Source organism: Eimeria maxima, genomic scaffold (genome assembly GCF_000499605.1).
Source record: "Eimeria maxima Weybridge genomic scaffold, Emw_scaff355, whole genome shotgun sequence".
Lineage (NCBI taxonomy): Eukaryota > Apicomplexa > Conoidasida > Eucoccidiorida > Eimeriidae > Eimeria > Eimeria maxima.
This window is the reverse complement of record NW_013566420.1, coordinates 1-26,343: the sequence shown is the minus strand read 5'-3', so window position 1 is coordinate 26,343 and position 26,343 is coordinate 1. Positions and strand designations below refer to the sequence as shown.

At 52.6% G+C, this 26,343-nt stretch overlaps 4 protein-coding genes across 4 annotated transcripts; 3 read left to right on the top strand and 1 right to left on the bottom strand.

The window, feature by feature from the left end:
• Window positions 1–1,512: 1,512 nt before the first annotated feature.
• On the top strand, window positions 1,513–3,376 carry EMWEY_00029820 (succinyl-CoA ligase alpha subunit, putative; the record flags this gene model as incomplete). Its single annotated transcript, XM_013481554.1, has 6 exons — window positions 1,513–1,608; window positions 1,716–1,850; window positions 2,021–2,291; window positions 2,456–2,548; window positions 2,808–2,870; window positions 3,159–3,376. The coding sequence occupies 6 exons, from the start codon at window positions 1,513–1,515 to the stop codon at window positions 3,374–3,376; spliced, it is 876 nt and encodes a 291-aa protein (XP_013337008.1).
• Window positions 3,377–4,486: 1,110 nt separating this feature from the next.
• On the bottom strand, window positions 4,487–7,541 carry EMWEY_00029810 (hypothetical protein, conserved; the record flags this gene model as incomplete). The annotated part of the gene is made up of 8 exons (XM_013481553.1): window positions 4,487–4,622; window positions 4,831–4,995; window positions 5,369–5,457; window positions 5,622–6,012; window positions 6,274–6,393; window positions 6,589–6,643; window positions 6,787–7,029; window positions 7,214–7,541. 8 exons carry the CDS (start codon window positions 7,539–7,541, stop codon window positions 4,487–4,489), a joined length of 1,527 nt encoding a protein of 508 aa, XP_013337007.1.
• An 825-nt stretch (window positions 7,542–8,366) lies between these two features.
• Window positions 8,367–15,027, top strand: EMWEY_00029800 (ICE-like protease (caspase) p20 domain-containing protein, putative; the record flags this gene model as incomplete). Its single annotated transcript, XM_013481552.1, has 10 exons — window positions 8,367–9,703; window positions 10,060–10,101; window positions 10,619–10,683; window positions 10,793–10,881; window positions 11,319–11,430; window positions 11,979–12,071; window positions 12,551–12,688; window positions 12,893–13,021; window positions 13,387–13,519; window positions 13,749–15,027. The coding sequence occupies 10 exons, from the start codon at window positions 8,367–8,369 to the stop codon at window positions 15,025–15,027; spliced, it is 3,417 nt and encodes a 1,138-aa protein (XP_013337006.1).
• A 1,133-nt stretch (window positions 15,028–16,160) lies between these two features.
• Window positions 16,161–23,647, top strand: EMWEY_00029790 (hypothetical protein, conserved; the record flags this gene model as incomplete). The annotated part of the gene is made up of 14 exons (XM_013481551.1): window positions 16,161–16,163; window positions 16,343–16,445; window positions 16,676–16,836; window positions 17,120–17,205; window positions 17,596–17,728; window positions 18,146–18,310; window positions 18,825–18,905; window positions 19,201–19,237; window positions 19,492–19,558; window positions 19,851–20,002; window positions 20,350–20,493; window positions 20,828–22,114; window positions 22,471–23,228; window positions 23,573–23,647. 14 exons carry the CDS (start codon window positions 16,161–16,163, stop codon window positions 23,645–23,647), a joined length of 3,252 nt encoding a protein of 1,083 aa, XP_013337005.1.
• Between the last annotated feature and the right edge of the window lie 2,696 nt (window positions 23,648–26,343).

Here is a 26,343-nt window from a genome sequence, read left to right as displayed (position 1 = left end):
CAGCATTGTGGAGGCCGTTATATCTCGATGACCGACAGAGGCAGACGCATGCTCCATGAATTTATTCTGCAGTAAGAACAGTTTTCTTTGGGTGGGATGCAAAAGTTGAGCTTCGTTCAACTCGGCGAAGGTTGCAACGATTGGTCAGACCCTTGTGAATATCCACTGCATAACAAAAAGGGTAGTTAACAAAGGTTTTGAGAGAGTTCGAAAGATAGTTTCGGGGACATATGCACATTTTAAGCAACATCGGGCAATTACTCGTGCATGTGCAGCGACCCACCATTGTCTGGGTGTGACAAGCATCGTTACCACCAGCACTCTGTAACGATGCAGCGACATCAAGTGAAAAGCTGGTCCTCGACCATGTCCGAAGACTCGTGTGTGCTGCAGTGGAATTAAAATGCGTGAGAAGAGAATTCCTCAAATGCAGCATAACTCCTTCCCTGCCTCCAAGCATCCTGGGATGAGCAGCTTAGCTGCATTTTGCTGGGCGAGAGGAGGCGGCCTGGCATGCCTTGCAACGCATCTTAAAGGTGCAATTCATCCTCATATACAAGCACGCACATGACTTCTTAGTTGTATGCACAAACACTGTACGCAGTTGTTAAGAATTCTTGCCTGCTTGCCGTTTGCCTAGTAGGGTCGAGTAGGGAGGGCTCATGTGCCAACTGCAGACAAACATGCGAACACCCTGTAAGACATAACACCTGAGTACGACTGGACTAGGTGTCCTGGGTTGTTTGGTGATTAAACCAAAGAGAAACATGCACAAATGCCCATTTATGACAATATAACCCGATAAAATCCACATTTTCTAGCTATAGGTGGCGTGCTGTAATTAGGCTGCCGTACAGCCTGTCCAACTATCGGCCTGCTGGGGCTGCCGGGACTTCGCAGCACGTGATGCCGCGCAGTTGCTCTGAAATGCTTTGGCTCGCCCCTCTACTTATTCCGAATCATTGTTTTTAACTTTTGTTGTTGGGGTGAACCAGTTCCTGGCGGAATCTCTCCTTCGGTGTTTGTAAGCTCGGCTGGTTAACGGGCAACATGGCGCTAGCTGTTAACAGGATCCAGGCTGTCTGCAGGACTTCGAGGGTACACACACCATATATTTTAAAGCAAATCTAATAATATCCAATTGTGTTATTCGTTTGTCTTTTGCTAGCTGAGTGCTCGGGCCGATGAGTTCCGCGCGCATTCCAGATGCAGCGCAACTTCACGTATTCAGGAACTCAGGAGGGAACGTTGGAGGACGTTGTGACAGGGCACCACCATGGTTTTGCATTGGGGGTTTTCAGTACTTTGGATCCCACCCGATGTCATACATGTTGCTAACCATCCCACCTGGCGGGAAGGGATCCTGTTTTTTGCACTGTCTGTTGGTCTCTCTTGCGTCTAACTAAGGCTTCAAAAGTCCTCTGGAACTCCCCTAATATCAGCTTTGCCGCATTGTTTCCTGACAAATGCGAGCTGTGGGGGTGAACTGGGAAGCTTTGGGGTTGTGCGATAATGCTGTTTTCAGTGCTTCTCATCCACTGCTCGCGTATTTGTGGATCGAAATACGAAAGTCATTTGCCAGGGTCTGACCGGCAATCAGGTGATTTTGTAGGTTTAGACTTTGTCTTATCGAGCTATTCTCTTGTTTAGAACGTAGGTTCTGGATTTCCTGGTTAACCCCACGTCGGCGGTTTGAAGCTGTTCCATTCTTGCAGGGGACCTTTCACAGTGAACAGGCACTGAACTATGGCACGCAACTTGTAGGTGGAGTGAATCCAGCGAAGGGAGGCACTACATGGACGAGCTCAGATGGGCGGTACAAACTACCAGTCTTCAAGTCCGTCAGGGAGGTAAAAATGCGCCAAAAATCACAGTGTTTATGCAGAACGGAGTTGATCCGGTTCGTCGCACTTCACATTAGCTGTTGGGTGTGTTGGTAAGCATCATTTGGTTTTCGGGTTCCTAACATCCTTTATCGGCTACAACTGTATCTAGTGTGCACAAAACAAATACGCATTAGGCCAAGGACGCCACGGGCTGCCACGCCTCGGCGATCTTCGTACCTGCTCCCCACGCGGCTGCTGCCATCCTGGAGTGCGTGGAAGCAGAGCTGGACTTAGTAGTTTGCATTACTGAAGGCATTCCTCAACACGACATGGCGGTGGTCAAGAAGCGTCTTCGTCAACAAACAAAGACCCGCCTTATCGGCCCAAACTGTCCTGGAATTATCAAGCCGGAAGAGTGCAAGATCGGCATCATGCCTGGCTACATTCACAAGAAGGGATGCATTGGTGCTACTCGTAACTGAAGAACGTTCACCACAGGCTAGAAACATAGAAACCCAATTCAATCGGATAGTGGATTCGAGAAAAACAATGGGATAAATGAACTCACCTGGTAGTGCAGCGGTTTCAATGGTAATGATTGTGCGGTGCGTGGGTGTTCTCTGTAACAGGCGTCGTCAGCAGAAGCGGAACTCTGACATACGAGGCAGTCAACCAGACCAGCCAAGTTGGTTTAGGCCAGTCGGTCTGTGTAGGGATCGGCGGTGATCCGTTCAATGGCACAAGCTTTATCGACTGTCTTGAGCGATTCGTTGCAGACCCCGAGACGAAGGGCACGCCGGCACTTGCCACATTGAGGTTTTAGATTCAGATTCCCAAAGTTCTTTTTGTACAAGATATGCACTGGGTGGAAATATGAATACTCAGACGACCAGTTGTTTGCGTGCAAGCGTGAGGGGTCTTTGGCTGCACGAATATTCATTCACCCATAACGAAACAGGGAAACTGCAATATGCGCCTCAGGTATTGTACTCATAGGCGAAATAGGCGGTTCCGCAGAAGAGGAAGCAGCGGAGTGGCTCAAAAGTGAGTCAGAGAAACGCACCGTGTAGTGTGCAAATGCAGTTCAGCTGAAAGCAGGCTACAGACACGTTCTTGTCAACACGGTTAAAATTTACTTGGAACGGAATTCAAAGGGGACCATAGCAAATTATACGTCCATCGATCGGCGTGACCTACGGCAGTTGACGTTCGTGTGCATTCGAGTACAGGCGTCCATTTGTTTAGTTTTCACCTTGTCGTTGTGCGGGGGCCGCTTACTGGTAGCTGCAATTGCACTGTTTCCGTCGGTGTTGCTGTCGGGTTGCGATGCAGAGCACAACTGCGGAAAACCGGTGGTTTCGTTCATCGCGGGGAGCAGCGCGCCACCGGGGCGACGCATGGGCCATGCGGGCGCTATCGTCAGCGGGAACACCGGAACTGCATCGGGGAAGGTGAAGGCTCTACAGGCAGCGGGAGTAGTGGTGGTGAACAACCCGGCGCGCATTGGAGAGGCCATGTATGCGGCAATGAAAGACAAGGGGCTCGTTTGAGGGGAGCCCGCCCAGCTGTGCTGGGTACTGCGTTGTTGCTTTAAAATGCTCCAGTTGGATTGTTTGCACTACCACAGTTGGGTTTAGTCGATGTATTCACCGTTACAATCCGCCGTTCTTCTTGTAGAGGCCATCTACGGAGTACGCAGGCCTGGCTAAAACTACTAGCAAGTATGCGAGCACCATGGATGCATACTGCAACCATGAACATGCAGCCAATGCTTGCTAATCGTCTTGCCCACGGGTTGGCGGGTTTCCCTATGTGAAATTGACGCCGAATGCTTGTGCGTTCGTGGAGCCCTTGATAACGGGGAACGAGGAAAATGTGATCAGGCCACCGAAGTTGAAGTCTAGTGTCTTCGAATGCGTGTGTCTCCATATATGCACTGTGATCGGCAAAGGCTTTCCGCTGTCTAGCAGGAGCACTGGTGCCATGGAAAGCAAGCAACCACCTGCACAGTTCAGTACCAGTGACAGGAACGACGTCTGCTTTGGCTACGCGCAGCAGCCGACAGGCAGACTTTGAGGCTGACTCCTATGGCTTGAGGCTGCGCTTCATGTGGCGGAGAATTCTGCAAAATTCTTTTTGGTCGTAAAGGGACTGCCGCAGACAACTGAGGGCTAGCCCTCTGCAAGTCTTCCTCGCCTCCCTACGTGCATGTACAACTAGGCATATTCATGCACTTCTGACGGACGAGAAAAGCCTCACAGGTGGGGTCGTACTGCTGTCCCATATGCGTAGAGCAGCTGCCTTCAGCGGCATGACCTCTGGATGCAGAATGCAAGCGTTTGGGCTAACGTCGTCCACATTGGCTGCCCCCCTCAGCAGCGGAGGGCCCACTGAGCTTATTCTGGCAGATATAGCGAGGTACTAATATGAGACGAACAACAGGACGTATATACTAGACTGGTTACTGACACGCAACCTCAGGTGATTCATTGTTCGGCCACGGAAAACGCTTTGGGGCCCTCCGTCTTCGGTCACACGCATCTGTGCACCTATATTCAACTGCAACTCTTGCTGCTCCGTCGCCCAAGCAACGGATTACCGAAAGCAGCAGAACGCAAGGGGTCCCGTTGTGAGTAGCTCCTGCTGCTCGTGGATGGGGCCTATGCGGAGTCCTGCGTCTCTTCCTCAATGCAGCATAGGGGCTTTATCTCCTCTTTTTGTTGCATCTGCTTGTCTTGGTCCAGAAGTTCCTCCTCAGAGAATACCAACAGGTGGACGATTCCCTCCACTTTGTCTCTGATTCGTCGTTAACATAGCACAAGCACACCAAGCGACGGAATCTACTTGCATTCCCCTAAAATACGCGCTGTTTTAACGAGAAGACGACACTAGCTAGCATGGAGAAGGCGCCTCCACGCCTACAAACATGTATGCTATATATTATAGAATGTCACTAGCCACCGTCGTGGGAACAATATATCCTAGACGACATCTACGGAATTACCTGATGCTCTCCTCCGTCTCGATGCAGAAGACAGCACGCAGCACTTCGTACACGCCAAACCAGCGCAGCGTTTCCCTGTGCGCCCGCAGAAGAAGAGAGAGGGGAGGCATCAGGGTTTCGGGTGAAGGTGGCTCAGCCGGGAATGTAAACACTGCAAGCACCACTCTGAGTTACAATAGGTCGGCAAGTCTACATTTCCACTCCAGGGTTCGGGGGAAGCCCCGCCATAAACGGTGTAACAAAACTCAAGGGTGCGCATAGATAGGTAGTGGGATGTACGCTAGACCCCTTGATCCGCAGCTGCAGCCTAAACCCCCGGCCCCCGATATGGATCTATTTCCGGTAAGCGGACTGTGCGAGATCCACCCTGCATGCCTATTGCTGCTTGGTGGCGTCCTTGTGCGCTATCTCTACTTCTGCATGCTGCCAGCTACAGCAGCAGATGCGGAAAGGATGGGCATGGAACAAACAATTTGTTTTTGCCGGGCACAGGAGACACAAGTGAGAGGACGGCGCATCGAGTGAGCGTGCAAATCACCGGCCGTGAGGTGAAGTGGCCAAGGCCGCCAGACAGTCCACCGCCAGACTGCGGCCCTTCGCAGAAGCGGCGGGGCCGTAGCTGCAACTCTGAAGAACAGTTGAGACAAAGGCACAAACACACAAAAACGCATGGTGGAGCTACAATCCACGGACTAGCGCAACGCAGCGGACACATAGGGAGACAAAACGGGAAGCAAACAAAGTGACACGACGGAACGCAGACAACATTAGGGGAGAGCAATTCATCTTACATCAACGGTAGGGTGCAAAAAGCGCAGACGCTGTCGTTCTGTGATGCCCGTATGCTGTTGTTGCTGCTGCTCCTGCTGCCGCTGCTTGTCTTCTTCTGCATCTTGAGTTGTCAGTTCATCTCGTGCCTTTGTGCGTTGGACACTGTCTGGTTTGGGATACAGGAAGCAACAGAGGGCCAGTAAAAGCCGGCAATCTTCCTCTGGCGACAGCAGCTGCTCGCCTTGGTGCTGCTGCTGCAGCTCCTGACTGTACTGCTGCTCTACCTTTTGCTGCAGCTGGTTGGGGTCTACAGGCAGCAGTAAAGGGTGCAGCTGCTCGCGACAGGCGAGTCTCAATGCCAGCAACAGGAATGGTGCCTGACAAAGAGGAGGCAAGTACCTCAATAGGTCCCTGATGCAAAAGCTCACCACAACCAAAACAAACTTCACCGCTCCTATAAAGTAGTAGCAGCCGCAAATAAAACGGCAGAACCAAAAACAGAAACTGCCAATTCCATCTCCAGATTCCCTCCCTCCATGGGTGGAGAACTCACGCACGCAATGACCGCGTATCATGATGTAAAAGAATAAACCTCAGAGACAACCGCTGCAGCAGTGCAGTAGCTGCAGCGGTTGGCTCAGGGCCTAACGAGCCTACAGTGTACATACGCACATGAGTTTATTCACAGTCTTCATCCTGCGGCGCAGCAGGAACTCGACTGCCTCGTCGTTGGCCGTAACATTGCGCAGGATGTGCAGTAGAAATAAACCCTGCTCTTTCCAATAGGCACTTCTGCACTCACCCACAATACCACCCAAACCCTAAACACTAGACTCAACAGCGTGTGAGAATAAATGAAGCTTGTATCTCCAGTTTTTCCTAGGTTGCAGCACCCAAGCAGCAGCTGCAGCATGTAACTATGGCACTTGACACGGAATCCCCTCGACCTCGAATCGCCTAAACCCCGGATCCCTGGTCGATGCGCACTCGGCGTCTCGTGGGGCCTCGTGAAGAAGCAGCAAACAGGGCAGCAAGTGATAATCTGCAGCAGAAGCACAACCAAAAGAGTTCCACATGCAACCCGCAAGTACATCCACACAAACAGCAAGAGGAGCAACAACATCAAAGACAGCAGCAGGAGCCTGTTGTTACAGCAGAAGCACCAGCAGCAACTGCTGGTAAGACCATGGGTGTGCAGGTGGTGCATGCGCGAACCAGGTACTGGTAGTTGAGGAGAGAAGACAGCGTCAATTGCTGCTTTGTGGCGCGTGACATTTGACAGCAGCATCAGGGTGACGCCAATATGCAGGGGAACAGCATCTTCGTCACGTTGTTGCTGTTTCTGCCTCTGCTGCTGCTGTTGTTGCTGCTTCAGGTTTCCCATCAGCACGCTCGTCATGTCCTTGTACTCCTCCAGCATGAGGGCAGCTGCACATACACAGCACCGTAACAAACCCAACTCCTGCCTTGTCTACGGAAGTTTCGCTGTTTACATATCTCGACAAGTCCCAAAAGCGTTGCAGGTCTCAAAAGCCTGCGTTTTGTAGAGTGCCACTATAAAGGTTATCGAAAACAGGTAGGTCCCCAGAAAATTCCAAACCCTATGTCCTACCGAGGGTTTCATTGGCAGTCAAATTGATCAGGACTTCGGTGCTCATAGCAGAGAGGCGACCGTCTCCGGTGCCAATAAGACGCAGAAGGCGACGCACCCCGCTGAAGACGGGATCCCGCCGCTGCGGCTGCTGTTGTTGTTGTTGCTGCTGCTGTTGTTTCTGGCCATATCTGCTGGCAGAGAAGCCTTCCATGAGAAACCGAATGAAATCGGCGTCAGAGCTGCACTGGAGCAGCAGCTGTAAAACTTGCAGCAGGACATCGGGGTTCTGCTGCTGCTGCAGCAGCTGCAGGAGTTCGTTATATGACCTCTCGGAGCCTTCCTCCATATTTGCCGAACTTCTATGGAGATATCAGTCTACTAGCTACAAACGGGCCCTGATCCTCAAGCCTAAGCAGCCCAAGAGCAGTGAAACTCGGAAGCGGCGCGCGGGGCTACGCCGCTGCCTTCTACTGCAGTTGCTGCAGCTGTGGGGCAGCAGGAAATAGGAGACAAATGATGCAGAAGAGAAAAAGAACAACGAAGAGAGATCCAGACAGCAGCAGTGCAAGGCAAAGGCAGAAGGTTGGGGCTTCCCTGCAGCTGCATCACGGGGGCCCCTGTGTCGCTGCCAGCGGAACAGTGCCTTGTGGTACGAAGTGCGAATTAGAGCCTAAAGATGCACTTTGTATTGAATAAATAACAAACGCTGAAATATAAAACATAATTTAGTTTCATACACTAGCGGACGATACAGAAAGGGCCTGCGTCGTTGGGGGCACGCGATGGTCCACCACTGCGGCACTGCTGCTACTGCTGCTGCTGCGGCTGAGGTTGCTGCAACATATCCCTAGAGCCTCCGTTGCTGCAGTCAGAGTTTGAAATTTGCTGTTTTTTCCGTTACATTTGAATCCGTCGCAGAGTCGTTTACCCAATTGGAGCAGCAACTACTGCTGCTACTGCAGCACACGCCTTCAGCGCCTCTGGTGTCGGCCGCCGGCGCCTCAGCTGAAACAGAGTGACTCGCAGCAACAAGCCCGAGGAGTCCTCAACCAATTGTACTATTATATATCTTGTGACTCTTTCTCCCTGCTGGAGGTGGCTGTTTCTGGGACAGCGGCAGCTGCCGCAGCTACTGCTGCCGCCGCCGCTGCTGTGTACTGTCTGCATGCTGATGCTGGCGGAGAACTACCGTGCGGGAATGCAGCAGCCACACAAAGATCAGCTGCAACCTCTGCAGCAAACAATAGGTACAGTGACGGGAGACGGGCAGCATCTGCAGCAGCAATGTACCGTCTGGCACCAGCAGCAGCAACAGGCACATCAGCAAAGGCAACTGGCTCAGCCCCAGCAGCAACAGGGGCCACAACAGCAGCAGCACTCTGCATGGACTTGGACACCAGCATCCGCACAACCGCTGACTATTTCCTCTCAGTATTACAGCCCTGCAGATGATTACCCGCAACAGCACCTGCAGCAGGCGCAACTTCAGCAACAGCAGGACCTGCTGCTGCAGCACCAACAGTCCACGGCAGCACAAAGAGTAATTTCAGGGGCAGAAGACAGTCAAGAGTGGTTCATTGACGATCAGAACTGTCCTGTGCCGCCCCAGCTGATCTACCCGCTGCAGCAGCAACTGCAGCACCAGCAGGAGGTGCAGCTGCAGCAACAGGAAGAGCAGAACATGCAGCTGATGGCGCTGCTGCAGCAACAGGAACGGCGAATTCTCCATCGTGAGAAGCAACTGTTGGCCACCGACACGTCTAACAGCTTGCCACTACAAGAAACTGCCGCCGCAAGTGTAGCACACGACTCTCTTCATCGAACGCAGGAATCTATATCACCTCCCCAGCACGGCCGAGTGCAGTGGAGTACGCAACAGCAGCAGCAACACCATCACCAACAGCATCCCACAGAATATTTTACCGGTCTTGCAGGCTTCCCTGATTCTGCAGTTGGAGGGTGCGGTTCTGCGCCTGTCATGTATTCGGCAAGCGCCTCCCTGCAGCAGCAGCATCAACAGTATCAGCAGCAGGGCCAGCAGCGCCTGCATCAGCACGTGATCGCAGGCCATAAGCCTCAGTCAGCAACGGTTGCCTTTGTTCCTTCGACCAAGGGGAAGGGGAAGGGGCGCTTTTGGGGAGTGACTCGAGCTGTCGTCGTGGGATGTACATACACCCAACATAAGAACTATAACTTGCGGGGACCCGCCAATGACGCTCACCTCCTGGCGCATGCACTGGTACAGCTGCTGCGGGTGGAGCCTGACAATCTGCTGCTGTTAAGCGACGCGCTTCCGGATACGCCATATCGAGGCAGCAGAAACAGCAGCAGCGACAGAGTTCCCAGGGCCCCCCCACAGAGAGCAGCAGCAAAGCCTCGCAGTAGCAGCAGCAGCAGAGAGCACCCTAAGGGACTCGTTCTACACCCAACAGTGGACATATCTAAGTTGGAGGACCCCCAACCCAACCCCTCTGCGCCGACTCAACCGACGAAACAGAACATTCTTATGTATGCGTTTCGCTTCTCCTTTTCTCGTGCTCTCTGCTGCTTTTCTGTCCGTCTTGTCGCTTTTGTTCTTGTGTTGCGTTTGTGGCCTTCATATCTTTATCTCCTTTGTCGGTGTTGCACTGCCCCCCACCGTATATTCAAATGTCGGTGAGAATGAAGATTCTGCTGCCGTGCTGCAGCAGCTGCGGTTGCCTCTGCTTCTTCCTGTGGAGTCGTTTGCATTGCTTGTTTAATCGTCGCCTTGCATACCGTGTATGCATGCTTCTCTGCTTCCCGTTCTGTTGTCCCTGCCCTTGGTTCTGTTTTACTCATTTGGCGTTATTTTAATGTCTGCTGCTTCTTGTGTTTTTGCGCAGTGCGTTGAACTGGCTGGTTAAAGACGCCGTCCCTGGAGATAGGTGGGAGTTGAATGCGAGAGGACGTGTTTTGCATCACTGGCTTCCACCTGCATCTATTGGGGCTTTTGCCTGAGCCTCGGTGCACGTAGAGGCTTTCTGGGGGAGAGAGTCTCCATATGAGTCATAGCGCATGCATGCAGTCATTCATGCATGTGTACGTATAAAAAACATGGATACATGTTTGGGGTGTGTGCATGACTGTTGCAATCTCATGTATGACTTCATCCCTGTATCTTTACATATATAGCTGCCTGTGGACAAACACCGTTAACAATGCAGTGCGTGCGTAGCGATGATCTAGAGGGTGCAGAGATACACACGATGCACGTTTGCATGCGCCGGATTACCCGAAGCAAGAGCATGCAAGCAGATGCTTGCCTGCGGCTAGATTATTTCCCTTCTCACGTTGTGCATACAGAGGCTGCTCATGAGATGTGCGTATGGTCGTTAGTGAGCTTGTCGTGTCGTTGGTTGCGTGCATTCATGCATGAATGCGGTGCTGCTGTTGGTGGTGCAGGCTTTTCTTTTACTTTAGCGGGCACAGCACCCAAGTAGACAATCTCTCTGCCTACGAGGGGGAAGGTGGGGCCTCCTGCACCCTAGGTTCTCACCTCTTAGCAGAGGAAAGAAAGCACTAGAAGCTTTGCACGATGGCTGCTGCGGAGTGTGTTTATTGGGGAGGTTGCTGCAGGCTACGACGAGGCGCTCCTGCCGGTGGACTTCGACTCCCTTGGCAGCGAAGAAGATGCAAATCTGTTGCTAACGACCCACGTGAAGGAGGTGAGCTTCATCTGCCTACTTTCCCGTGCAGCCCCAAAAACATCATAGACGCCTGGTTGTCGTATATTTCATGCAGCACATAGGCCGCAGGGTCCGTGAGCCAAGACAACGAATGCAGCTGCCGCTCCACCTGTAGTTGTATGCCACGAGTGAAGCAATATCCTTGCTACACGTTGTACATACACGTGAGCCAATTGTCGGAGTTGGTGCAGTCTGATTGTGCAATATACGTTGCACGGATGGCAAATAAGGAGAGAGCTCTTAGAAGCGCCCGGACTTACTGCTGTTCGGGTTGCTGGGCGCGAATTTCTGAAGCCAACTTTCCGTTGGTCATATTATGCCTCTAGGAAGTCATTTGTTGCTGTGAGAACATTTGGTGCTGCTGTTGACGTTGCTGAGGCTTCTGCTGCTGCTCCTGATGTCCGTTCTGTTGGCAGGTGCTGCTGAGTGTCTCACCTCAAGTGCACGTGTGCATGATCCTGGACACCTGCGGATGCCAGACAATCCTTGACCCGGCGGGGACAGGCAGTGTCTGGACTTTCATCAAGGGTGAGGCTTCCTCGCATCGATGCTTGCTTCGAGCATGCACGCCATTGTTCCGTTGTGTAGGCCAATGCATTTGTTGCTTCCAATGGTGCTCCAACGTGCACGCGGAAGAACTGCAGCTCACTGCTTAGGTGGAGTTGTCTGAGGGTCTGTCTGAGCTGACATGCGTGTGCGCATGCGTTCGCTGCCCTCGGAGGCTTCGGGATTGCGGTTTAGGGTTTAGAAGTTACGCGCCTGTTAGTGGATTCGGGGTCAGTACGCCTGTTTGCTGCATGCATGCATCGGCTGGCACGTGCTCCTCAGTTGCAGATGCACCGTCTGGCTCCCAGTTGTATTCACGGATAATCGCGGATAATGGGGAACCGAATACGCGCATTCATAGAAAGAGCAGCAGCAGCAGCAGCAGTAGAAATAGTGGCCCCAAAAAGCAGCAGCATCAAAACTGATATTTTTCGCTCCGATATACCGTGATGTATGCTTTTTGCGTTTGATGTTGCGCATGCGGTGTATTTGCCCAAGGACTAACGTTTTTTTGATTTTGCTTGCTGCAGGAGTAAAGCAGAAGGGACTGTGGCCGCTCTTAACAGACCCAACGAATCGTATGCAGCGGGCAAACTACGATTCGAACGTCTGGCTGGACCCGAGTGAGCCTCCTGCTGCATATTTTGGGCTTTGATTTGAGCATTTGCAGTGATAGAAACACGTAAAATAAAAGACATAGATCGGGCATACAACATATGTACAATGCATACCATAAACAAGTCAGCATGCATACCCGCATACGCCGTATATGTATATTGTAGACAACATAAACCAACATAGCATGCGACCAAATATATGTATTGTGTAGTTGATGAACAGGCAGCATCTTTGTTGTTCAGTCCGTCGTTTGGTCATTGACACGCTTGCATGCGGGCAGTAGGCTGGTCTATTTGTCATCTCCTTGTTAGAATTTTTTGTCTTGCCTATCACGCGTTCCCGTCTCTCCCGACTCTGCTCTTTTGTTGTTTTATATGGTTGGCTGTGTGTTGAATCAAATAGCTCAGAGGAGGCCGGGTTTACCTTGACTTGAATCTTTCTTAGTTGCTGCTTCCGCTGCTGGTGCGGTGTATGTACACCGCAGACATGCAGGCACAGCGCGTGCGGCCCCGTTACTTGCCTTGCGTTGAGATATCTTCCTCTAATGCAGTCCGTTGCCCAGTCCTCTGCTCGTCAAGGCCCCTCAGCGGCAGCAACAAAGCTTACCTGCTTGCTGCAGCTCGTGAGCCGCTGCTGTGGTTGCTGCTGCTGCGTTTCTTTTAGCTGCTCCGAAAGCTATTATACACCTTTCCTCGGAAGGATGCCCGTTGCGCCTGCTGCCAAGGATTGTAGTGCTGTTGTTGGAGTGAGGTAGCTACCTAATAATGAGATGGTACAGCTCGTGTATGCTGCAGCAGCCAGAATCTTGGGGTGTATGTGAATGCAGCCTGGAGCCAGGTGGCTGTTGAGGCGGCGCTGCCTTCCATAGAGTTGCCCGTTCGCCTTTCTCATGAAGGGCCCCTTGCTTTTGCCCCCAATTTAAGTGTCTCTGATGGGGGGAGACCAGTGGTCCACGGTACGTGAAGCAGCCACAGCAACAACAGCGGCTACGGCTGCTGCTGCTGGTATTATACGGGAAACGTAAAGTGATAAAGACAGCGCATGTCTCCAAGGAGGGTCCACCTATAGGCGCTGTATTGTACATTCATGCTCTCGGGGCAGAATGCCTTGTCTGCACTGGAAGGAAACGCAGAGGAACAGACAAATAAGCTGACAGATAAATTAACCAAGACACATTAGAAGGAGAAATAAACTAAAGGATACTCCCATTAGATACTGACCTCCCTTTTTCTTTGTCTATGCACAGCGCTTCAGCTGGTACTGCCTTCGCCTCCATATCACATCTGTGTCTCCCAATGCTGCTGTTGCTGCTGCTGCCAGGCATATTTACATGGTGCCTAGTGTCTGTCCTCCTGGAGCTCTTTGGCCCGATGAACGCCTCGGGAGGCCGCCGGGTGTCTTATCAGTGCCTCATAGACCGCATCAGGACACGCGTTAAAGACTTAAAGTGGAAGTGAGCACCGAAGCAGGTGCTGCAACAGGAGATGCAGCAGCAGTAACAGCACCAGTGCAGCAACGGCAATGTTGCCGGTGCGCCGAGTGTTTTTCCGCTCGTTTGTTTCCACTGTCCTGTTTTGTGTGTGAGCCTGGTGAGTAGACGCGCATGCAACGTCGCATGCAAGGTTCTACTTGGTTTAGCATGTGCTTTGGAGTGTGCTGGTTTTCGGTCTCCTCTGCTGCAGCCGTCTGTTTGCACTCGACCAAATGCCCGAGCTAACAGTACACACGGGGGGAAACGCGTCTTTCGAAGATTTGTTTTATTCTTTGGGGTGGCCAGCTGCCTTTTCTCCCCCTTCTTCGCCGTCTGCAGCGGGCAGCATCAAGGACGACAGGCTGCAGCAGACGTTCACAGCAGCGCTGACGGCTTCGCAGCGCCTTAGCGCTGCATGCTGCGTTCAGAGGCCCGATGCAGCACAAGCTGCTGCTGCTGCTTCGGGAGGCCCCTCAGAGTACATGGAAGGGTACTCCTTTCTAGATCCTGCGAAGGCGTGGCTGGAGCTGACCTGTGGGGGTCCCATTTCCAGTCTCCGTAGCTGCCGGTCAGCTTCTTCTCTTCCGCCCTACGCCTTTAGCAGCAGCTCTATGCCAGCCTCTCAGGTGGCGCCCCACTTCATCGACCCCCGAGAGCAGCTGCTGCTGCAGCAACACCAGCCATACACCGCAGCAGAGTGCTTCCGCCTTGTGCAGAGCCGAGAAGATTCAGCAGACTCTGTCGCCTCATTTGACACTTTTGCGCCGAAGAAACCTCGCGCTTCCATTGGTGAAGGCGCCGCACCCCCAGCGGCGGCGGCGGCTGCAGCTGGAGGAGCTGCTAACGGGAGATGGGGGCATTTGCAGAGCCATGAAGAACACTACCGAGAAGCAGGGGACTGCTCTGCCAGCAGGAGCAGCGGAGATTCCCCTCTGCCTGTTGCGGACTTCAACAGCAACAGAAGCCTTGGCGTTGGATTCTTGTACACACCAGGCAGCACTTTGCTGCTGCCTCCCCACAGAGGCCTCCAGCCCTCTACAGCTGCAACGACAACAGCAACAGCAGCTCGGCGAGACGGGGGCATTCCTCATGGCACTGCGGGCCCCTCGGGGGCCTTGTCGCAGCAGCACGATGCTGCCAGCAGCCCAAAAGAAGCTGCTGCGGCAGCGCGAGCGGCATACATTGCTGCTGCTTCTAAGCACATTGATGAGAGGTTCAAAGCAGAGGCAGCTGTAGGAGCGGCCAGGAACGCAGCGTATCAGGCGCAGCTGAAGAAGGCTCAAGATGTGGCGCCCCAGGCGCATGAACTGGCGCGCCTGGTGATGCAGCAGCAGCAGCAGCAACAGCAACAGCAGCAACAAGAAGGTGGGCACCGTTCCGGCCTGTCGCAACAACCAAAAGGCCATAAAGGCTCCCTCAAGGACAACACCCGAAAAATTCCCATATACGATGCCTCCCCGCCCCCCATTTACGAAGCCACACCTGACTGATGGCTGGTACCCTTTAGAAAAACCAATGGATAGATTTAATGAAAGCACAAAGCGAACACATAAACTTGGCGTTTCAAACAATAAAAGAACATACATTGCCACTTGCATATACTTCCAAGTAGCCGATTACCCCCTGCGAACTGCATGCATACAATAGTCAGTCGATGAGGATCAAGGTGCGAATACCTTAAGGAGAGCCTCACGGAAGAAAGGCACACGTTTCGGGGCCCATAAGAAAGAAGATGCGCGGGCTTTCGCCTGTAGAACGCATGTATTTTGAGCTGGGCACAGTAGCTGGACTGACTGAGCAAGGATCAACTCTGGTTGTGACTATGGGTTTGGGTCAGTAGTCAGTAGACTTATAGTGAGACTTAAGCGGGCCCCATATGGTGGCCGTCTTACAGATCTACATTATCAGCTTGGTCTGCAACTTTGAAACTGGGTCGTCATCGAGCGAGAGGCTTCCGAGGCGCTGCATGAACCTCTCTCGTTCTTTTTAGAACGGACACCGTGACTAAGAGGGGTTTAAATGCTGGGTAGTTCGCTTCTTGTGCAAAGGAGGCAAAGAAGAACAACGGCGTCGGGGAACAGACACTGTCGAGACATTCTGCTGTGCGCTCCATCGGCGAAGGGGTGGCCGCAAGATGTTAATAACCCACTTTTTGCAATTTTATTCTTTTTAAATATAGACCTTTGTTGACACAATTGTTAAATATTATATTAACACGCATACAACCTATCCCTTTGGCCCCCCCCCCCCCCCCAAAAAAAAAGAATCAACGGCCTTTAGTCAGCTGACGATCCTGTGACTACGTCCAGCGGGCCAGCCCATTGGTTCTAACGCCCGCGGCAGTCTCGATTAGGCCAAGCGCAAAACTGAGAATTTCATCTTCTTTTTCCCGTTTTATTTTTAATTTCAAATGCAAGAAAAACATTTATGTTGCTCCTTTTCGTCACCCGCACTCTTCCCGCCGCCTGCTGCGCTGCACTGAGCAACAGCAGCCGCACACGAGCTGTACATATAAGCGTAGAGCCCTTCTAGACGAAACGTTGTGTTTATCCTTTCTTTATTTATTTCAGAATTTTACTGCTACAAGCGCTTGCGGAAGACTTCGCGTAGCGGATGGCCCGAAATGGTGAGGCAAGGGCGAACGATCTGGGCTCCGTGACTTGGGGTTTGGGGCTAAGGGTTTAGCGCGTGCCCAACGGTAACCTGCAACACTGCAATCTCCTCCTCTTCTCCAGTAGATGGGCCTTGATTACTCAACACCCCGCCCTTCGGTGATGCTTTGTTTGGGTTGTGGTGTCGCCTCAGCTGGCCAGACAAGATGATGCGCTCTGCAGCGCTTTCTATAAAAGGGCTCGCGCAGCGAAGACCGCTGAAAGGCCACAGCAGGAGTACACAGCCTTCCCTCCATGTATTCCCTCATGCGTCTCTTGTCACTCTCCTATTACGTTTGCTTCTTCCGTCTCCGTCCGCCCCCGTTGGCTCGGTTTGCCTTGTATTTTGTCTCCTCTTGCCTCTGTTTGGCAACTCTTGTGCATCCCTTGGAGACGCAGCTGGCGATGGCTCTGGTACTGTGCGTTGCGTAGGTGTTGTTGAGCCGGTTTGAAGGTGTTGATGCTTCTTGTGAATATTTGATGTTAGTGTTCGTCTCTGTGATGCGATTCTTGATTTATTCTTTAGATGTTTCTGGCACCTTCTACCTCTGCTGTTTCCTTATCTTCAGCTCTTCGCTGCCGCCCCTCCGTGGTTACATTGGAGGAGGCAGCCGCCGCCCCTGCAGCACAACTTCGTACCCATCAACCGTACGCTGGCATTCGTCTTCCCCTGCTGCACATGCTCCTGCTGGGCGTCCTTCTGTTGGGCATGCTGATGATGAACCTTTTATTGCTGCCACCTCTGTTGCTGTTCCATTTGTTGTTGTTCGAATTGCCTCCGTTGCACACGCAGGTGTTGCAGGAACAACCTTCCCATTTGCAGCTGTAGCAGTTACAGGCCCCGTTTTCTAATATTTATGAAGAATTTGTTTGCTTTCCTGCTGAAGTATGTCCCTTCGGTCTGCCTCTGCTTGTCATGTTGTAACCTTAGGCCAAGCAGGGCAATGGCCAAGACTGGGAATTCCTCTACAAAACCGTTAACGCTGAGAGGAATCGACTTGAATATGAAAACAAAGCGTAAGGAGGAGCCAATATAACAGCAGTAGGACCAAATCCAGCTTCAGCAACAGAAGCATGTGTCGGTGTTCCTATGTCTGCAGTAGCAGTTGTAGGAGGCATCGGGGAGCCTGAGGGAAGCAGCAGCTTGGCTTAGGAGTGTTTCCTGTGCTGATCTATTTAGCGTCTTCTGCCGTTCTTGTGAGATGCCTTTTACTGCTGCTGCCCTAATTGCGGCTTTTCTCGATTGACGTTTTCCCTCCGCTAGCCTGTTCTTTGTACGTGGGGTTGCAGTATCGGGAGAAGTTTTGATGCACTTTTCCAGAAGGCCTACGCGACGGAAGTCCAGTTGAGAAACCTGCGAGTGAGGGGAATGTATTTTCTTGTGTGGTTTCGCTGTCTTGTGCTCAGTGATCTTGCTGTTTTCTTTTCGTTTTACTGCATTGTCGTTTTGTTGCTCCTATGTGTTAACTTGCCCATATGTTTGTATGCGCGTCTGCTAGCACGTATATCTGTGGTTACCGGGGTGTACATGCAGGTGTATGTAAATTTACATGCATCTATAGATGTTATGTTTGCCGCCAAATCCTCACATATTTGCTCGCACCGGGGTCTCAACCGGGATTTCGTACCTGCAGATGTGTTGGGCTGCCACAGTTACTTCGTCCTGCTGCGTTGGGTATTCCGTTCGTGTTTCTCTGCCGCAACGGCGATGTTGCATTCTTGTCGTTTGTGCGCATTTGTTTGCTGTTTTGTCCGTTTGTTCACCTGTACCTCATGGTCTGTATTTTTTGTTTTTTTGTGTTGCATCTCCTTGTTCCTGTTGTGGGTTTGTCTACTCTTTCCTACGGCCGTCTGCGTCGCTGTGTTGCTTTTTCGTTTCCTTTTTCCCCAGTGTGTTTTTCTTCTTTTCTCCTGTGTTCACAGTCCTTATATTTGTCGAGCTTGTTTGATGCCTCAGGCGTACGCAGCTCGCTGTTCTGGGGTGTACGCGCCAAACTTGTCGGACGTGAAGGAGTTGGTGTCTCTCGTGTGCAGCATTTTGGGTCTTTTGGCCAGCAGCACGGCGGACCCCATCGTCTCCAAAGTCCCTGAGATCGTTGCAATGGTGGCTGCCTGTCCTGTTGTGCGTACAGTTCAGCAATACTATTGCGTGCATCTTGCTGTCTTCTTCGCTGTCATCCTGTGTGTGGCTTTGTCTCTCGCTCACTCTTTTCTTTGCTTTGTCGTGGAGACGCTCCCTCTGCCATGGCGTTCCTTGTCGCATGCTTTGTTTCTGCTCCTTTTTCACTGTGTTTCGTCTTTCTCCGTCTCTGCGCTTTCTCTGTATCTCATTTTTCGCTCTGCCTTGCTTTCTCCACTATCTTCATTTCTGCCTCCGGCTCTGGTGTTCCCACCCCTTCGTCGCTGCGAAACTGTGTGTCCCCGTCCGCCGTTTCTGTTTCCGTCTCTTCTTTTTTGCCTTGTCCCCTGGGCCCCCTGCTCCCTTTTCCCGTGCCTATCACCTTGCCCTTTTCATTGGTTCCTTCCCGGTTCCTGTTTTTTTTGCCTTTCGCCATTCTCTCTGTAGCCTTTTCACTCAGCCCCTGCCTCTTTTCTACCACGCTCTTTGCCTGTATCTCCTGGATCTGGCTTTGCAGCACGACAGACGTCTCTTTGCGGCTACTGAACAGCTGAAGCGGAAGGCAGTCGACTGCGGGTTGGCCGCTTCGAAAGGCCCCGTGAGTCTCCCCACCAGCTACCCCTGCGCGGAGCCCCAAACCCGCCCCTCGTCGATAGCTGCACCTCACCTTGCCGCCCTCACCCTTAACGAAAATTGACAGAACTCACCTAACCGTCCAGAAATTCATTTGCTAACTGAACCACCTTGCCACCTACCTAGAAAAAACGCCAACTACCTAGCCCACTCACTAGTCCGCTATCTGGCCAACTAGTTAGCCATCTAGCTGGGCAGCAGCTGGGTTGTTGATGGGGCAAGTAAGGGAGCAATGATGACAGTTGTGCCATGCGTCACAGAGGAAGCCCCCTCCTTCGGACAGCTTCTCGGGAGAGCGTAAGGGTTGCTGTCTGTCCTCACTCTCATCTAAGCAACGCGGAGTAGCTGATTGGATCAACAGGCTGTGCAGAGTTGTGCTTGTGTATCCGGCTGCTGCTGCCGCTACTTCCTGCCTCTCTGCTGGGACACTTTCGGAGCGCGCTGCTTCGGAGAGTGGTTCCGGCATGCTTTGTGGCTTTCCGTGTGGCGTGATTGGGACATTGCCACTCATGGGAATATCCTTGTTTGTGCTTGCGGTGGATCTGTTGCAGCCTCTTTGGACTTGCGGTGGCTGGCAGCAGAGACGAAGGATGACGCATGGTTGCAAATGAGCGATAGGTGGGTATAAGGATGAAGGTATGGTACTTGTAACGTGTGTGCACGAGGCAAGCTGCTGATGAACAGGTACCCTCTTTATTGCTGCAGCAAGCCGAACAATTCATCATCATCAACAGCTGCTGCGCAAGCCGAAACCGCTGTCGCTGTTCCATGAGTTCGTTTGGTGCCCCTAGTTATCCCACGTCGTTGCCAGCTCTTCAGCGAGCATCGTCATCATCACTATCATCATCAGCTCATCATCATTATCAGCAACAGCTGCAGCGTGAACAGTTCGTGTATGCGCGAGTTGCAGGTGGGAGTTTTGTCCTTTGGATCTGCGTTGGCTGGCGGTGGCTACGAACGACAGGTCTTGGCTCTTAAACCGGTTCGTTTGGAAGAGAAGTCCCCGTGACTTGCAGTGGATGGCCGTAACCACGTACAGCAGAGATTGGCTCCTTCTCGGAGGTGAGAAGCGCTTGCATGCATGCATCCAGCGAACAACTAAAATACTCCACCACCGAAACGAAATGCGTGCAGGCACGAGCTCCCCGCGTCCGTGAGGGGAGGGCAGATGCTTGCGAGCATTCATGCGGGCCCTGTAAAGGCCGTCTGAAACTACTTTGGGTCCTCCATTATGGTCTGAAGGGGTCTTTAGAAGGCCCCTTATCCCCTGCGGGCGGCAGCTGCTAGGTGCAATTCTGAACTTGGTTGTAGTGGATGAGCAGCAGCTGTTTACTACAGCTATTATTGCACTTGGTGTTGCCCATAGCATTATTATATGCTGTTGCTGTTATTTGGTGCTCTTATTGCAGCTTCGGATCGCTGGGAGGCGACTCCTCCTGCTTTGAAGCTGCGAGCCATTCAAAGTCAGGACCCGAGCCTCGTGCGTCCCTCCATGTCCGAGGCGATGCAACACTTGTTAGACGTCCGCTTGGGAGCTGATATACAGAGAGAAGGTAAGGGCAAGTAGTACACGAAAAATGCCATTTCTGTTGCCACACCGTGACAGCCGGTCAGCCAGGAGCCCGGAGGGCGCCTGTTCCGCCCAGGAACCACAGCGGGCCACAGGAGCAGGGGCCCCTCTGTTTCCGCCACGAAAAGGAGGTCTCCAGAGATGCTGCGGTGGAAGAAGATCCTGACAGCTCTGCTGCTGCTTCTGTGTCTACGAGGCTGCTCTTGCATGAGTGTTTTGAGAGATGCGGGGTTGGCGCTGCTGGAGTTGCAGCTAGTGGTACAGTGATCGCCGTTGATGTTTCTGAGGCAGTTTGGTTGTGGTTTGCTGTTTTGCAGTGGATATACGGGAAGAAGCTTTTAACAAGACGCCCCACAGGATCGGTGTCGGCATCGGTCCCTACGACTCCTTTCGGCTCTCTGCCGCGGACCTGACAGCTGAACCAGAGTTGCGGAAGCCTTTCGCGAGCCTGCCCAGAGCAGGAGAAACGCAGAAGGCTCCTGCTGCTGCTTTTGCAGCAGCAGCAGTAGAGAAAGGGGCCCCCTTATCCCACTTCCCGAAGGAGGGGACTGTGCCTGCTTCGAAGCCCCCTGCCGCCAACAGCTCGCCGCCCCCCTGCACTCCCTTTACGCCGAAGGCTGGTAGCATTCCTCTAAAGAAGGCCCCAGAAGAAAAGAAAACACCAGGTTCTGCCCCATCAAAAGCACCTTCCAAAGCAACAACAGCAGCCCCAGCACCAGCAGCACCGGGAGCGGCAGCAGTTGAAGGCAAGGGTGGGGGCCTAGCAGCAAAGGACACTACTTCGGCCTCAGGTAGTAAGGTGGGTGGCCCCGCTCTAGGAAAGACGTTAGCACCCCCTACAAAACCAGGTGGCCTTGCAGGAGCTAAGACTTTAAGCTCCCCCACTGCGAACCCAGCGGGGGCCGCCTTAGCAGCCAAAGGGGCAGGGCCCCCAACTGCAGCCAAAGGGGCAGAGCCCACAGCAACCTCGCCGACAGGGCCCCCAGCAGCACCAGGTAAAGCAGAGGGCCCCCTAGCGCCCAAAACGTTGGGGCCCTTAACCACCAAGAAGGCCACAGCTCCGCCTTCATTGAAGAAGACCTCCGGTCCTCCCGCTACTCCCACCAAATCTGAAGGGCCTTCAAGCCTTCCAGTACAAAAGAAGGAGACAGCTCTTCCACCTAAAACGGATCCCCCCACACCTACAAAAGCGCCAACACCGGGGGCCCCCGGGGGCGGCCCTCCAGCTTTAAAGCCCGCAGGGCATCCGCCAGGAAGAACTGTGCCAGCGCCCACCGCCAAATCTCTATCTTCTCCGCCTCCCAAACCCTCAGGGCCTGCAGCAGGAGCAAAAACAGAACCCGAAGCAGTGTCAGCATCAGGCCCCCCCCCGGCGCCCTCGAAGGGGCCCCTGGGGGGACCTTCAAAGGGGCCTCCATTGGGGTTCTCCAAAGGTCCGGTAGGGGGGCCTCAGGGACCCCCTGGGTTGAAGAAAGACCCCGCCCCTCCGAAGGCAACGGAGGCTGCCACTTCAGCGAAGAGCAGTGAAACACAGGATATGGTGAATAAGCAGGTAATAGAGCCTATGGGAAAGACTAAAGGGGAGTCGAAGGCCCAAGCTGCTTGTGAGTGAATCTTCTGTATTTATACTCCACACGCACACCTTAAAGGCACGCAGTCCGCAAATATGCCCTAGCAGCACAGCAAAGCATACATAAAGCATCTGATTTCTTATTTGAGCCCCTATATTTGAAGGCATAACATCTACAACCAAGAGACACACAGAGAGTAGTGGCAACAGGTCCTCCCCGCTCCCTGTGCCCCTTCAGACTAAGCTAACACGCGCATATCAGAACTTCTACAGGCGATATAGCACAGAAGGCGAACGAACAAGCAGCCAAAGAGAAAAACAAATAAACGAACAAATAAACTAGGAAACGCATATTCGAAATGCGCTGATGCCTTTCTGTGGAATGCGCAGCACCCCGCAAGGGACCCCCTGTCGCAGGCAGCCCGAGTGCGACAAAGGCTCCCCTTGGGGGGCCCCCAAAGCTTCCAAAAGCTCCTGCTTCAGTGGGGCCCCCCAAAGATAAGGCGAGTCCTCCCCCTGCTTCTGGGGGCCCCAAGGAAAAGGCGTCTTCTCCATTGGAAGCAGAGGCAAAGCCTCCTCCGTCTTCAGTGGCCACCAAAGCTGGGTTGAAGGGACCCCCCAAATCTCCCAAACCCACGGGGCCCCCCGCTCCCCCATCTAAAGACGCCGCAGCCTCACCATCGCCGAAGGATGCAGCAGAAGCACCCATAGAAGCAAAACCACCACTTCCTCCCAAGGAAAAAACGGCTTTACCTTCCGCTAAAGGCACCCCTGCAGCTGCGCCCGCAGCAGGGACCCCCCCATCAGCTTCGAAACTTCCACCGCCTCCAGGGGCCAAGGGTCCCCCCCCACCCGCAGTTACACCTGCAGGCAAGGGGCTCCTGCCTCCGAAAGGGGGTCCTCCCAAACCCCCACCAGTGCCAACAGACGATGCAGCCTCTTCAAGCCCCCCTAGGGAGCCTGTGAAAAAAGGGCCATCAGGCCCCCCAACGGGCCCCCCGAGTGCCCCCAAAGGACCCCCGGGCCCCTCAAAGGGCCCTCCAGGTGCCCCCAAAGGACCCCCAGGCCCTCCAAAGGGACCTGCGGGTGCCACGAAAGGGCCCCCAGGCCCCCCTAAAGGGCCTCCCACGAAGCCACCTTCACCAGCTGTGAGCCATCTGTACCCATTCTGCTTAGAGGATAGCAGCGACACTTAAGGTCCCCCGCTCGTTGCACACTACACAAATACTACTGCTTCACATCTCGTGAGGACAGAAGGGGGAAGGTAGCGAGCAGCATCTTGGGGCGCTTCAGCATCAGCTTGCTGCACCAACACTCCTTGCTGCTGGTGCTCCGCCGTTGCTGATTCAGTTGAATCAGTTTGCTAGCTGTTGGTCCTGCTGCTCTTTCTTCCTTGATTGAGAGAAGCACCTTGTATGGCTGCAGCGGCAAATTATTTTTTCGCCTTGTATATATTTTTGATGCGCGGTTCTGTGTGCATGCTGCTTCGCAGGGCAAGCTTCCCGGCCCTCCCCCGCCAAAGCTGTCGTCGTCCCCTCCAAAGCCAAAAGCTACTAATGGTCAGTGATCATAATCAAGGCCAATTGCGTGCTCTCTTCCTGTATATATCGATTCTAGAGTCTTTGCTTCCGGGTTTAGGGTGTGTGATTTAGCGCGTAGGGATTAGTGATGCACCGGGTCACTGGTAGACTAGTTCGTTTCGCGCCTTCCTGCTCCCTCGAGGCGCCGCGAGCCACCCAACAGTGCCCCGAGCGGCAGTGGTTTGAGGGCAGCATGTGCCTCCCTGAGGCAAAGTGCAGATTAACAACCTGTGGACCCTTTGGTGATGGATTTGTTTCTGCATCAATACTTAGTTTCCCACGGCTGGAATATGCGTCTAGAGGAGCCCCAGGAATAGAAGTTGTCCACTCAAGCCACTAAGCAGAGATGATTTTTTAAGAAGGGGGGGAGGGACGTGAGGGATCGGCTACAGGGGCATGTGTGCTACAGGAGTGCTTGGGGGGCCCCTGCGTTGTTGCTTGGGTTAGGGCATTATTCCTATTTGCAGGCACACCTGTAGAAAAGTGGCCCGCAAAACTTTGTATCGCGTTAGCTGGAGTGTATGTACACCGTGCGAGTACATGGGGCCCCTCTTATGGAGGGAGGGAGGCGTAGAGGCTGCTTTAACCTACCAGAACTAGCGGGTCTTGCTGCTGTGTCTGTCGCCTGGCACAGGAGCGACTCACGAGCACAAGGAAATGCCTACCCCGTCGTTGAGAGACAAACTGCTGAACCAAGAAATTACAACAGAGACACTAAACACCACTAAAGAGACAGCAGAAGAAATGGGACGTGTGATAGCAGCCACCACTCGGGTCGCGACCAAGAACGTCTGAACATCGTATTCCCCGGTGTCCACCTCTTTCTCTGCGCATTCTCTCTTGTTTCACCACATTTCCTTCCTGTATTTCACTATTTATACAGCCTAGTTTGAGACTGCTTCTGCTCCTATCTGTCAAAAGCACTTACAGCCTCTCCTTTGTACCAAGACCTCTTAGAATTTCTCCCTCGTCGTTTTCCCATTTCATTGTCACCAGTCACCGTTCTCTGCAGGCGACACATTTCGGCTGCTTCATAAACAGCGGAAACTTGTCTTCGGCAACAGCTGCTGCTGCTGCCCCACCTGCAACTGATCCCCTAAGGCTGTTACATGAACGCCTTAAGGAGGCCTTTATGTAGCACACTCTTCAGTGGGCGCGCCTCCGCAGTACGTCTGCATTATTTGTTAGTAACGCACTTGCACGTTCTGAACAGCTGTTGTACTGGTCAGTAGACGAAACCCTTGGACAACCGCAGCTAGCTGCAGCCAGCCACGGGCATTCGCTCTCGTCAAGCCGACTGGTTTGCAGATCGCCTTACGAACTGGAGGGAGCCTCATAAATTTGTATTGCAGCCACGGAAACATCTTTGTCCCTTTCGTCCGTACACCGTCTCATCATCCAGGGTAAAAGGAGCTCTCGTGTCTTCGCATGCGCAGCCTGCCGCTGTGGAGCTAGCTGCCTATGGATTGCTTTGTCAGGGCTAATATCGCGTGCAAGTCTCGCTGCACTGTCCTGCATGCCTGTTTGCATGCATGCTTGAGGAAGAAGCAAATGTGAGGCTAAGGGCCCAGTTCACCTCACGCTGCACGTCTCCTGTGCAGCACAGGGCTGTAGAGTGGCTCGCCCTGATGTGTCTGTTTATTTACGCTCCCTTCACCCCTATTCAGACTCACTCTGCAGGCAAAGAACTCGTTATAGGCAAACGTAACAACTGGGCAACCGGCCGAGACAACCAGCAGTCAACTGAAGGAAGAATGGCCTGCTCCCTTACGCCTGGGTGTCGCGAGTGTTTCTCACTTCGCAACAACGGCTTCGATATGTCATCAAAAGTGCACGAACGTCGGTCGACATGCCAAAATTCATTCCGATGCAACAGATATTAATTATTCGAATTATTCTTTTTGTGTTGCTGAGCAGTATAAGAGTTGTAGTTAGTGGCTGCTAACTGCAGTATATCAGTTATTTTGTGTTTTTGTCAACACACATTTAACAGCTGTGCAAAACAGTTTTTAACGGTTGTGTGCTTTCAATAGTTACCTTTGGTCGTAATAGTCGTTCCCTTCTTAATTCTTTGTATCACCGATGAGGTCCGTTGTTCTATGTTCTTCAGTGACTTCCTGTTAGCTACTAGAGGGAAGATGCTTACGCCAAAGCCATCAACTGTTCCAGAAGACGATGTACTGTGTTTTGATGTTTCTATACAAGGAATGCCGCAAGTGTTGCATTCAAGGTCAGAGTGTATTCTTACGGTTTCTGCTTTCCCTAAAATGATGTTGCCAACAGCCAAGTACTTCACAGCTAGCCAGTGAAGAGGTCTCTACTTTGTTCTCCCACACTTAGCCTACGCGAATACGCGCTACAAGGTTTTGCTTCAGGGGAAGATGGTAGTTGCGCAATAACTGCAGGTCGACAACGACCACAATAGAGCAAAGAAAATCCGAAATGTTGCCATGACAGAGAATGAGAGGAGCACAGGCTGTGTCATGTCGCAAACGTGGTTTCCACACAAGCATACGTACATCCATGCATGCATCCATCCATGCATGCATCCATGCATGCATGCATCCATCCTTCCATCCATCCTTCCATCCATCCACCCATTCATGCATTACATTATATTATAATTATATTATATTATATTATATTATATTATATTATATTATATTATATTATATTATATTAA